Here is a 13,635-nt window from a genome sequence, read left to right as displayed (position 1 = left end):
TTGCCGCTCTTTCTTCACTCTTCCCCTGCCTGCCTCATGGCCAGATTGACCAGTTGCTGGGCAATGTGATAGAGATGTGGGTAGACCGCATGGATAACATCACCCAGCCTGAAAGGAGGAAGCTTTCGTCCCTGGCCCTGCTCTCTCTTCTCCCATCGGACAACAGGTGAGAATATCGTGTCAATCACCGGCGTAACGTCTGTCTGCCACTCTGTTCCGAGTCTCCCCGTGGGCTTTGTGCCAGGGAATTGTGCTGCGTCTAGCAGACTTTGACGGCTGAAAAAAAGAAGGGCGATGATGTGTGTCCATTGGTGAAAGACTAGACATTAACAAGTGTATATACTGGGATAACGCAACAACGGCGAGATACATCGATGCATGATGGCCTCCTGCAGACTCTTTTATTAATGATAAAATCAGCGAAGCAGCGTTTACATCACTGAGGAAAGCCGTGTTTCACTAAGACTTCTCAAAGATGCCGTTAATGGCCCTCACTGACCCACTTACTTCTAGTTTATAGCTCACACCAGCTGGCTCTCCAGCACAGACGCACCAGATGCATGTATCAGCCCACATACAGAACACATCCATTTATAGTGATCCCACAGGACTTCGTTTTACTCTTAAGGTTCTGAGAACGAAAATGTATTGACCATAAGGGTAAGAGCCATCACTTCTCTGCCTTTTTTTCTTTCGGCCAGAGGCAGATCAGGAGGTATAATGGGTAATCTATCAACCAGGGGGGGCTGCAGGTCTGGCTTGTTGGGCGCCGAGCAGTCCCTCGGTAATATGGCCAACTCCTTTTGCCAAGAGGGTTGATGCCTTACATCACTGACACCCGGCGCTGTTTTGGGTGTGAAAGGGGGAAGGGGTGGGGGGGTAATCTGTGGCATCACTTGTTAGAAGTGCTTGCATGGCCACGGTGGTTAGCGGAGGTGTAGGATGATTGCATGTTTGTCATTTTATGGCTCGGTATTTAGGGCTTTTCTTCAAATTCACCTGCATGAGTTTACGTGCCCACACCTGTGGATCACTTCACATAATTCATGCGGCGCAGTCTCTTTCTATCCCACTCTATATCCCTCTTTCTCATTTCCTCTTGTTTCGTGTTTACATTGCATTCATGGTCCTCTGTTTGTGATTTTGTGTCGCATCTATTTACTTCAGTGCATTGGAATCGGTAATGCAGTCGCAACATTATTTGTTTTGGGGGCCAATTCTGTGCATATTATTCACTTGATTCTGTATTGTGCATCTATTGAAAACGTGTCTGTATTGAGTACTTTCCTGAAAGTAGATTCACAGCATGGCTTGAAATGTGAGTGCACTATACAAGGCAATGAACACAACCCTGTCGGTGCAGTTGAGTAGAAAGGATACTCGTCAGAATCAATAAAGATCAATATGGCTCCACTCAGGGGCAGAGAGAGACACACGAAGCTGTGAATGGAAAAACACACACGCAGACACAAGCACACACAAACTCAGTGAGGCCGGTGCAGGGATCCTCAGGACTATAGAGTGTTTATTTTCATGTTTCCTTTCACATCTATTTTCAGAATGTTGTAGACCATACTGCTGTACTTCTTTTTTCTTTAAGATAAAGTTGCTTCTGTATCTCAATGACTTGATCTCAATTCACTTTTTACCTCACACAGGCAGTCGGGCATCATCTGGTTGATTATGCCTGTTAATTCAAATCTTCTTCAATAAACTCAAGGAGGCAGTTTGAAAGACATTAAATTCAACCTGTACTTTGGAGTGCTTTGTTTTTTCATGGCTATATATCGCAGCCAGACTTTGATTTAAAATAATTGAGGGGAGAAATTACCAAATTTCCTGTCTTGTCAGACGCTCTATTATGGAGCTAGTGAACAGAGGAAATGAGACGACCCTGCAGGTAGAGAATCCCTCCCTTGCGAGTCCAACATCTTGTTTCAGAGCTCTGTGTGTCAGGAAAGAATGAACCAGCACTGCCTCACTCACACTTTTGCCTGGGGGTTATTTAATATATAATATATATATCATAATATGTATCATTGTTTTTTTCAAAGTACCGGTAACTACCTAATGGGTTTAGATGAGGTGAAAAACTGCTTCGATGTGCCATGAAGATTCATACTTTTATCACGATACTGGGTAGAAAGTTTTTTGCTTTCACGTTTTGTTATCAAAGGCGTAGAGTGTGAATCGTAGTCCTTTTTTCTCAAGCTGCACAGCACCAACCTGCTTGATGAAGCTCTCTACACTTTTTCTGCCACAGCCAATCACAACACACATACTGGAAGAAGATGGAAGATGTTCCAAGGCTTGGAAACGGTATACTGTGTCCATATTTAGTTACAGGAAAAAAAGATACTATTCAGGGAAACTGAATAGTAGACCTTAATTAACCTTGCAATGGATCAGCATTATAAAATATTTAATAATGAAAGTATGACCTATGTGTTGAAATAAATTATCATCAGTTTTGTATATTTTTTTCAAATTCAATCCTTTTCTTGCTAAGCTAGAATGAACTCAATTAACTTGATTCATCGCCCAGGACATAGATTTTCTCCCGATGCATGTCTAATATTTTCAGGAAATTAAAAATGATGTACTTGCAGAAAATATCTGTTTGGTATTGCACATAGGATACAGCATAATGTATCTAGGGGGAAATAGGGACAACAAATGTCACCTAACGGTGTTGTGAAGTTAATCAGTAATCTTGTATGATCATTTCGATATTTCATGAACCTGCCACAATGTGTTATTGGGAAGTTCATTTTTCTCATTAGTGCCATGGTCATTATTTTATCACAAATATAAAACAGTTATAGCTATTTCAATTTGCAAATGTAGCCTTGAGGCTTGGAAACCGTCCCAAATTGATTTAATAGTGTATTAGTTATTTCTGTTGCTGTTCAAAAGTTTTAATACCTGCGAATTCAGTCTTGTATTCCAGTTACGTGTATTTCTTGTAGCTTTTATACTGCCTGAAATTACAAAAAAACACTGCTAGTGCTGTCATATATTTTTTCTTTTATCTTTAACATATATATTCTATGTTAACATATTTTTCAACATGTACAGCTAATTTCCGCTACAGTTCTTACATTAACTCTAAGTTTCTATTAATCCAAGGGAAATCATGGTTGCTATGGTAAGCGATCGATTTCAGTGGTAGCAGTCGTTGACGACTTGACTTTTGCCGGTGAGGGTAAAGCTACCAGTTCCCATGGTAACTGCAAACTCCACCAATCAAAGACGATGTGTTACACTTTGGTTTTTTTCTAGGAGTGTTGGTAGTGTAGAAGTAGTAGTAGTAGTAGTAGTAGTAGTAGTAGTAGGTTGTTTCAAATGACATTAAAACCTTTTTTTTTTCTAAATACTAGAAGTTTACGTCTTGTGGATTCTAAAGGAGCATATACCATTGTTTCACAATATAACAGTGTAGTGTGTGAAAGTATACTTTGGATGGTTACGACATGATGGCTTTTAATCAAAACCTCTATGGTGAAAATAAATGGGATTTTTTACTTCCGGAACCACACTGTTCTATAATGCTCTATAATGGTTATTGCACGGATGAGTTGTTCGCACCCATGGAAATTAATTTTTGTTTAATCAGTTTCCTTTATGTTCATAATGTCGAGTATAGATCCGCTAAAATCCAACATTAATAACGTGATCCATCTCCTTGGTTAGACGAATGGATTACAGATGGATCTGATTTTTTCATTACTATGCGTGCAAAATTTAAGATGAACGATCATTTAAGCTGTCAGTTACACATGCAATTTGCAGTGCACTGGCTGTTAAATCAATTTCTGTACATTTATGAGAATTTATAATCCTGTCAGCTGGTGTTTAGGATACTAACAAATCCTATCACTGCTACTAAATTAAAGTAATAAATATAAATGAATCTTAAAGATCATTTCCTTCAACTGTGAACATTAGATTTTTTTTATTTTTTATATATGTATAATAAGATAATAACAATAGAGCTGGCAAGAATGTCCCTTACACATATCCCCTCTTTAAGCCCTAGAGCAGGGGTGCCCAACCTTTTTTGACCCAAGATCTACTTTTCAAGTAGCCAACCTCCCGAGATCTACCAGCAAACCTACCTTCAAGCGGGGGGGGGGGGGGGGGTAGAGAACAATTGTTGACGGGGGGGGGGGGGGGGGGGGGGTTGTATCGTGAACCTACGGACTTCAGTGGGGGTTTCATTCCGTCTGCGCACGGCACCTTCAATAATCTTCCTCCCACTCAGGGTGAAAATGGTGGGTCTTAGCTTGTTTCCCCTCAGCCATGCCAAAGTTTAGGAGTGTGTAACTACTGTTGACGGCTTTCAACTGCTGTTAACAGCACATGCGCTACCGCGCGTATATGTCCCGCGCAAATTTAATTTCATTAAAAAAAAATAATAATAAATAAATAATTTTTTTTTTTTTTTTTCTTCACCCCTCGCGATCGACTTGGGATCTGTCGGCGATCTACTGGTAGACCGCGATCGACTGGTTGGGCACCCCTGCCCTAGAGGATCAGAGTTTCTCCAAATGGATAACATTATCACTTGAGCACTACCTAATACTCTCAAAGTCACACCAGCCTATATTTACTCTGGATTATCCTACCTTCAGTCTCACAAAACTTTTCTGAAGTGTGGATTTAGTCTTTCTTGCATTACTTTCCAAAACAATTTAAAATGTTCAACCAAGATGTCCAGGTGGGGGCAGCCATGTGCAATTTTACTTTCAAGGTGTTTAGCAGAAACTTTAATCCAAAGCGATTTATAACAAGTATATCTATCAGAAGAAAGAGAAACCACAATATATTGCTGTTGGTACAGTTAGGATGTTCAGAGAAACAAGTGCCAAGCACGTACAATTGGTTAACCAATTTCCTGTATACAACAAAGATAGCTAGGATAAGACGCTGCACAATGCTAAATACTATTTTTAAGTGCCAGGTCGTACAAACATGCAATAAGTGCGGAAGACAAGTGTTTTCAGGAGGGTAAGTGGGGAGGCGGTAGGGGTTAAGGGAGGAGGCTATGCAGAGTTGAGGTGAACTCTGAACAAGTGAGTCTTGAGTCTGTTGCGGAAGCTAGTGAGCGACTGTGCAGTCGTGACATCGGCAGGGAGCTCGTTCCACCAATTTCCCATTGCCTGTAACCTAATCTCAGATCCAGCAGTCAGACTATGTCACAGCAGAGCTCCTGTGGAGAGATGGCACAGTGCCCATGGTGGGCGGTGTAATGCTTTGCTTCCTGTCTCGTTATTCCACCGAAGAAAACACTATTTGTGTTGTACTTGTAATTTCGAAACATGTATTTCTGCAGTGGCTAGACTACACTGTGTTGATTTGAAACCTTTACAGTTTTTTACAGTTAACTATTGCCTGCAGAGTTTAACTAAACTTCACCCCAATCCCCGTTAGATCAACCTGCACCCCTTGGCATTGCTTTGAGTCATAGTAGGGAGTCATTGTAATTTATCCTGATTATAAAACAATTATAATTGCATTTCTGTGCTCCATTTTATGAAGATCCTGTTTGCGTGGTTGCGTGGCATTATGAGCACAAACATGGAACGCTAAGCAACCATTAAAAAAGTCATTGAACATGATCCAAATGTAATTGAAATGTACAATTATGGGGTCACCAGTATTTAACAATTCCTTGTGCCTTGAGGATGCTAGCGCTTTCTCGCATGGTGTGACCGCATGCGATTGGATCTCCTTTGTGAGTTATTTAACCTTAAACTAGGGCACTGGTGTTGGTAAACAATCATGTGTGGTTCAACGGTTTCCAATTAATGCCCTACATAATAGCTTCGCGAATCCAATCCTCTCTCCCCTAGAAGTTATAGTCTCATGTGCGTTCGCTATTCAATGTTGCCGTTCCATTATCAAGGGGTAATGGGACATAACTGGTGATCAAGCCAGCAGGCCGAGTTTATCAGGTTTTTAAGGGACAACAGTTGCGCCAACAGATGTTGTAATATAGCATTGTGACCAAAAACAAAGCAGATGATTATTAAATGGATAATTAATACTTTTTAACCTAAAATATATGTGGATAAAAAGGGTTTGCTCTATGTTCGTATGAGTCTCTTACTCTCTTTGCGTGCTTGGATTTAGTTTATTTTGATTTCTACTTCTCTTCCGTTGTCCAGGTGTGATCAGCGTAGCCCGAGGTGGACGTCCTCAGCCTGATACTCATGAGGCTGACAGAACCTTTGAAGCATCAATGCCCACTCCCACACATATTTCCTTTTCCTCATTTTTGTGATGATATCGCTCTGCTTTCTCTTTCGTTATTATTGTCGGACTCACTTCCTTCAAAGGCTGACTAAAATAATGCATCATCTGCTTGTAATTTGCCTACAGGCACCTATTAGCGTTTTAAGGGCATATGTTTGTTTTTGTTTAGAGGTAAACTTTTAAGGCTGAAAATAAGTCTTTACCCAAAATATTTGAACAAGCAGATAGTTTTGGAATTGCCATGACTCGAAGTGACATCAGCTTACTCTGTTTTTAGAGGCAGCACATCGTGATCAAACTAATATCTTGCGTATCTACTGTATTGAATGTGCTATCCTTTATTAACCTGGAATCGTCCACCACTACTTTTTTCAAGGTGGCTGTTGTATCCTTGCTTGTGAGATCATCCTGATCTTCATGTTGCGTTTCGCAATGGATATCAGTCTTGCTTTAGCTGGGCAGCAATTACCCAAATTTGGCCACAGCCTGACTTTGTTTAAAGAAACTCCAGCCAATCAGAGTGACGTATGCTCTCTCGGCTCTCGTTGAATCTGGTTGGAGGTAAAGCAAAAACGTATTGTTATCTGGGATAAGCTGGCCTAGCAGTTTTCTGTTCATCTTTTAGCATAGTTATTAAGTCTATTTCAGGTACATTTAGACACGGTTTTGATTGTTACACTATCCTTAGGCCCACCATTGTTTTTTTTAATCCAGCAGACCTTGTTCGTCATGAACTGAAATGAGCGACGATTGGTCCTAGAATTGTTACATTTTTGGAAAAGGCATTAAATGACAGGCCAGACTTACCTGCAGACAGAATCAGAATGTGAACTCGCAAGATAGGATGGTCATGAAAAAAGTTTTTATCCAGCATGAATATATTTTTGTAGTAATGATACAAAACTAGATTACTATTTTTGTAATACATATATATTGGTAATACAAAGATGACGCTTAGGATAATCTGATGGTTTGTTTGTTCCCCAATGGTATATACCTCTATTTTTGACTAAATAATGTTGTTGCTCTGGGAGCTGAAGGGAACATAATGTGAATATCCATTTCAAAGGTGAACGCAGGAATTGCTAAAATATTCTAAATATGGAGGTGTGTGCCAATATTTGAAGTGATGCACAAATTGGCACCCACATTGTGAATACAACAAACACTGCATGAAAGTGAAAATTTCTCTCTACTATTAGTACAATCTCATGTAAAAGAGGCAGACCAGTACAGTTTGGTTTTATTACAAACTACCCTTTTTCTGTCTTTTGTTTCAGTGTGATCCAGGACAAGTTCTGTGGCATCGTCAACATCTGCGTGGAGGCTCTGCACGACGTGATGACCGAGGACTCTGACACGGGCACCTCCAGAGAGTAGGTCCACTGCTTTGACACTTTTATCTACCATGTCTTCTCTGCCTAGACATAGTACCTGCTGAGTTTAATGGAAAACGCCTGAGAAATGATGCATGGAAAAACAAAAAGAGCGACCCCGAGATTTCACACAGAAGCAGTAAAATGGTCTATGTTGGGTATCTTTGGACAAGGCATGTTTGCTATGATTTAAGAAGGTTTGAGAGTTACTTTTGGAAAGTGGGAAATATTTGTGTCATTAATGGCACACCTTGGATTGGAAATAAATGGGAAATCCACCGAACCCAAGGTTGAAAAATGAATTGGTATACACAAAGGAGAAGCAACTGTTTGCCAAGGACGGTTTGCAAAAAGGCGAAGATTGGACAAGAGACGGACACTTTTGGGCTGGCTTTTCCGATCAAGGAGAGGTAATAACCTATGAAATAGCCCAGAGCGTATTTGCTCAACCTGGGAGAAAAAAAAGGAAAACGCTGTCCTCTCTTGCTAGACGTTCACATCTTGTCTGCGCCCTACCCTGATTCCTCACACTCTGTCCTTGGTGTCCCCATCGCCTTTCATTGACAAAATCTTAAGAGCACAATGTGTCTTAAATGACGAATGCATCGTTATCCTAACCTATCTTCTGACTGTATTTTCCCCATTCAACCCAAACCCTACAAAGTTTTTCTTCCACTTTGAGCGTGTCATCTGAAATCTTTGTATTATAGACACTTTACTTTTATGCCATAGATTTCCATGTTCATCAACCGCCTGCGTGTGTACAATGCATTTTTTTACATGGAAATGCACCTCAATGCCCCAGTTATCCTGAACCGCGGTTTAGATCTTTTCAGAGGATGTGACGTAACTTAGTCCATGGCAAGCGCCCAATAAGTTGAAGAGGAACATTATCCTTTTCCTCCTTCCGTCCTTCCTATTTTAACATCAAAATATTAAAAGGGAACAGATGACTGCTTGCACCATATGCGTTAATCGTGACGTGTCTTGGGCATTGATTTGTGTTTACTGGACCCATTTGGTATCCTCACACACACAAAATTGTTATAATTTTCCAGCTGCTTTTCGCAATGGATTCAACATACTTCACCATTGTGTTGGAATCTTCTCTGCGTAGTGTCATAATTTAAGTGTTTGTCGGCAGCCATTAGCACATGCAATAATTGGGCATGACGGTTGGCAAACCTTTTGATATTGCACTTTAATATCATTATAGAAATCCCTTTTGGCCAATATATTCTGTTATCGTGTAGACATGGTAATTCTGTTCATTTGTATGCTGCCGGTTCATCCTTGTTGATACAGTTTTCATGGAGCATTTCATACCCATTGCAAAAGACCATGGCAGTAGTTCATAGACAATGTACATCTTTTCATAGATGCTTTGAAATAAATAGATATGTTAATTTATTACTAATGTTTTCAACAAAATATAGCTCATTAGTTTAGATGTAGATGCCCTCAAGTTATTGCTGACGGGTGAATCATGCAACTACATGTTACTGTAGGAAAACACACACACACACACACACACACACACACACACACACACACACACACACACACACACACACACACACACACACACACACACACACACACACACACACACACACACACACACACACACACACACACACACACACAGGATATGAGTAACATCGAGACCTGATCCATGCAGCCCCCAGCGTGTTTGTGCATATGGGTGTGTTATTGCACAGATAGTGTCCATTTTATATGCCCATTTCTATATTCTCATCAGATCTCCTGCAGGTTATAGGTCACGTAACGTAGAGGCAGGGTGTCGGCAAGGACTAAAGACAGAAGCGAGGTCACGGCACAAAGGTTTAGCTCGGTGGGTTCCCCTGAATACAGATCAGCTGCTCTGGAAGTCTCACCGATCTACCAAGAATAGTGTCCGGAATTTTTGCAATTTATCATTTACTTGCATGTGTTTGTATGTGTGTGTATGGGGGAGAGCGAGAGAGCAAGAAAGGGAGACAGTGACTAATGATGAAAGAGGGAGACAGTTGAATTTGAATTTCTGTAAGACCATCTGAATAGTGTGTGCGTGTGCCTTTGTATATGCGCCTGTGCGTGTGTGTATGTGTGTGCCCCGCCTTGACTGAAGCGGTGTCTAACTGTGCCTGCTGGGGTTATTCATATTGAGTGGAATATTTCTGTGTCTGCAGCTGCATGCTGATGAGCAATTTTGAGGAGCCCAAACTAAGTGAGGATGAGGAGCCACCCACTGAGCAGGACAAGAGGAAGAAACTGGTGAGTAAAAACAAGCGCACGCAGTTAAAAACACTACCTCACACAACTGATCATAGATGTTGACAGGATTCTTGTATGTATATTAGTGCTGTCAATAGATTTAAAAACATTAACTAATAATCTCACAATTTTCTGTAATTAATCTAGATTAATTAATCAATAAATTAATCTTGATTAATCAAATTTTTCTATTTAAGGCTGAAGCTTGTAACAGATATTTATTTGAGTATAATCATGGAATTAATGTAGAATCAACGTAAAGAAAGTATATTTAGATTAAAATACTATTTGGCACGGCCCGACCCGACCTGGCCCGAGGATAGTGTTGGGAAATATCGTCCCGAACCGTTCTCGGGCAGAGAATCTAAACTCTAGTTTGGCTGCACACGCAAACAGAGGTTATGGATCAGCTGCCACAGGAAGTGGCAAAACTTCGTTAACGGCGTTCATTTTTTTGAAACAAATTTTTTATTTATCTCCAAAATTAACGTGTTAATTTTGACAGCACTAATGTATGTATATATTTTTTATAAATACCATTTTGTATTTTCTGATCTTTTATTATAATGATGTTTTTTTAAGACTTGGTCATTCATCGTGACATTACGCTAAAGCCTACTGTTAACAGCCTAGTGACTCGAGGACTGAATTACAGTAACAGAGTGGTCACTTGAAAAGTAGGATCCAAAGGATGCTAGTTTTGACACAAAACCAATCTATTTTCCCATCTCTTGCCCACTCTCCATCTCTCTATTCGTCCACATTTACCTCTGTATTACCTTTATATCTTCTAATGACCGCTCTTTGTTACATCTTCGATCTCTCGCCTCTGCTCTTTTAACTGTCTCTGTGTCTAAGACACTCTTCCTTTTCATTCATCCCATCAATCTTTTTTAATTTTCATCACACCAACCCATTCCCCCCCTTCTTTATACACACACACACACACACACACACACACACACACACACACACACACACACACACACACACACACACACACACACACACACACACACACACACACACACACACACACACACACACACACACACACACACACACACACACACACACACACACACACCCTTTCGCTCTCTGACTTGTTCACATGCACACATTTGTTTTCTGTGTGGCTGTAGGCCACGTTTATTTGAAGGAGCAATGAAGAACTAATTTGATACTGTTGTCGTATTTCCACGTGGTAGTCACAGTGGGGGTGCAGAAGGCGCCTCTAATTGAACTGTTAATTGGCTTTGACTGGAATCCTGCTGACGCAGCAGAAAAATCGTATTAAACCTTCTCCATTGGATTACTTTGGCACAGTCGTCTATGTTGGGCTAATTAGATATAGAAAATTTGCTTCAATGTTGAATCGTGTACTTTTGCCTTTCTTTTCTAAAAATACTATTCCGCGCACATACAAACACGTATGCATTCGCACACACTAGCGCGCGCACGCGCACGCGCACACGCACACGCACGCACACACACACACACACACACACACACACACACACACACACACACACACACACACGTTTGTGTGTAAGCTTGGTGATATCCTCCCCAAAGCACCTTAGCCCAGACCCTGGACTGAGCTGACTTTTTTTCCCAAGGGAGAGAGTAGAAGTGGATCCCTGCCCTGTGTCATCCATAGCCACCTTAGTGTGTGTGTGTTCAAAGTATCCAAGTGTCTTTTTGAGAAGACCAAGGAAAGGCATCTGTGACATTTTCTAATGACTCACTTTTGTGTTCTTTGGCTACATTGTTGGCATCAGTTTCTCACTTTATTTAGTAATAGGTGTGTGCAAACAAACCAAAGTTTGTGTGTGTGTAAGAGACGGGGACCTGCTTGTTCTGCTGTGGTCTCTTGATGAATAGTCATGCATATTTGCTTTATTTTATATTATATTTTATTATTATATTTGCTTTTTTTTTTTTACTGCAGACACGTATTGAGAAAAGTATTATATTATAATTAAAGGCAGATGCAACGTTTTAAGCTACAAATCGCCATGTGCAAAGCTGTTTGTACAAACTACTCTTCAAATTCATGACTTTTATTCTTTGTAATGCTTTGCCTGGAACTACACCCTTTAGCATATTATTATATCAGAAGTATTCTAGCTTGCTTACCAAGAATAAATTGTGGACTACTAATGCTACTGGCTGTTTGAAGGCATTTCACACCAATCTATTTTGTATAGAAGCATTCTTCGCAGGAGAACGGGTGTAAACACACTGTTCGACTTTTTCTTTCAGTGTTGTGTTTGCGCTGATGGCTGGTAAAACCTGTGCGCATTGATTACCAAATGCACAACAGGTGTGCACCCGCACCCAGCACCACGGTCTAATCAACCACACACTCTCCACACTTATGCTCTCATCACCTGTGGTTATACCGTAGAGCAGAAAAAACGGATGAGGCTACGGATGTAAACAAAGAGGGCATTAATGTCTCAAAACCATAAACATAGCCATGCGCCGTTTTCCTCGTCTTTAGTATGGCCATCAGCCGTTATCATAAGGAGATTATAAGTAGTCGACATGTACAATGACCAGTAAGTGATCTGTTTTTTAGGCAGATTCCGCATGCTAACTTTTAATCCGTGGCTCAGGATCTGAATGAACCGTTGATGCATAGCTCTCTCAGTAAAACACAGATCTTCCAGAAGAGCTGTAGGTAAGATGCAAATGCATAGAGCAAGCGCAAAATAAATAGAACACGGGAGGGATTTATTAAGCCAATACATCTTTAACCTTTCCACTGACATGGATCATCGTTGTCCTCCAACTGAACCTTGTTAAGTGCAACACTTCCTTAAGTATGTTAAACTTTGCTCCATCCTAAACACCCCCAGAACTGCCTCGAGTCTCTCTGCACAGTAGCATCGAGGCATTGGTTTTGAATAGATGGGCACTGTTTTGGCTGTCTGGCTGTGATAAACAATGCGTCTCCAGCCAATTTTCATGCTGGGCGGGATTCATCCATGCCCCCGTATTAGCCTGCACAATGGCTTTTATTATTAAAGCAGTTTGCAATGATCCTACCTATAGCTCAGATGTAGCTATTTATAATGCTGCATTAATAATCTGTCTGCACAATGGTTAGGTAGTTTTGTATTAAGAATAAATCCCAAATTTTGCCAAGTCTTTGAGGAAGCAATGCAGGGTGTCCTGCGTTCCTCATGGTTATTAGTTATAAGAGGGCTGAACATGAACCAGGCCTTAATACGCTGTGAGTTTGTGAACGTGGCTTGTGGAAACGGGTGTGATATCCACTTGGCCAAGACTACAGACCCGGACGATAAAATAAAGTTGCATGGATATAGCTGTCTGGCAACCGTGTACAGCAAATCGCAAGCATTCGCTCATTGCTCTGTTGCCTTTTCCCCTCTAACTTACCTTAACATCTTCTGTTCCTTTCCTTTTTTTTGTCAGCCCCCTCCTTCTCATCCACTCTCAATCTTCTCCCATCCCCTACCCCGCTCTAAACACATCACTCGTGATGTCTTTCACCGTGCCAGTGACTGTGCGCTGTCTCTCTGTAGCCGTGGGTGACGCCTCTGTGATTGGGCTGTTTTGTCTTGTCGGAAGAGGAGATTTGCCGGTTCCTCGGTCGGCGCCTACCATCCTGAATAAAAGATGAACGGGGCGAACAGAGGGATAAATGGAAAATTACCTCGCCCTGTCTCCCTCCTGTTATTCTCCTCGCCGTTGT

General features: G+C 41.0%; 1 protein-coding gene across 1 annotated transcript in view; it reads left to right on the top strand.

Moving 5' to 3' along the window:
- The window catches only part of ipo11 (importin 11), a 119,511-nt gene that overhangs the window by 80,314 nt on the left and 25,562 nt on the right, over window positions 1-13,635 (top strand). The window contains exons 27-29 of the mRNA XM_056592110.1: window positions 45-166; window positions 7,539-7,634; window positions 9,827-9,911. Coding sequence (XP_056448085.1) covers window positions 45-166; window positions 7,539-7,634; window positions 9,827-9,911 — 303 coding nt within the window. The remainder of the gene's footprint in view (window positions 1-44; window positions 167-7,538; window positions 7,635-9,826; window positions 9,912-13,635) is intronic.

This window comes from Gadus chalcogrammus, chromosome 6 (genome assembly GCF_026213295.1).
Source record: "Gadus chalcogrammus isolate NIFS_2021 chromosome 6, NIFS_Gcha_1.0, whole genome shotgun sequence".
Taxonomy (NCBI): Eukaryota; Metazoa; Chordata; class Actinopteri; order Gadiformes; family Gadidae; genus Gadus; species Gadus chalcogrammus.
This window is presented reverse-complemented; position numbering and strand designations above follow the sequence as displayed.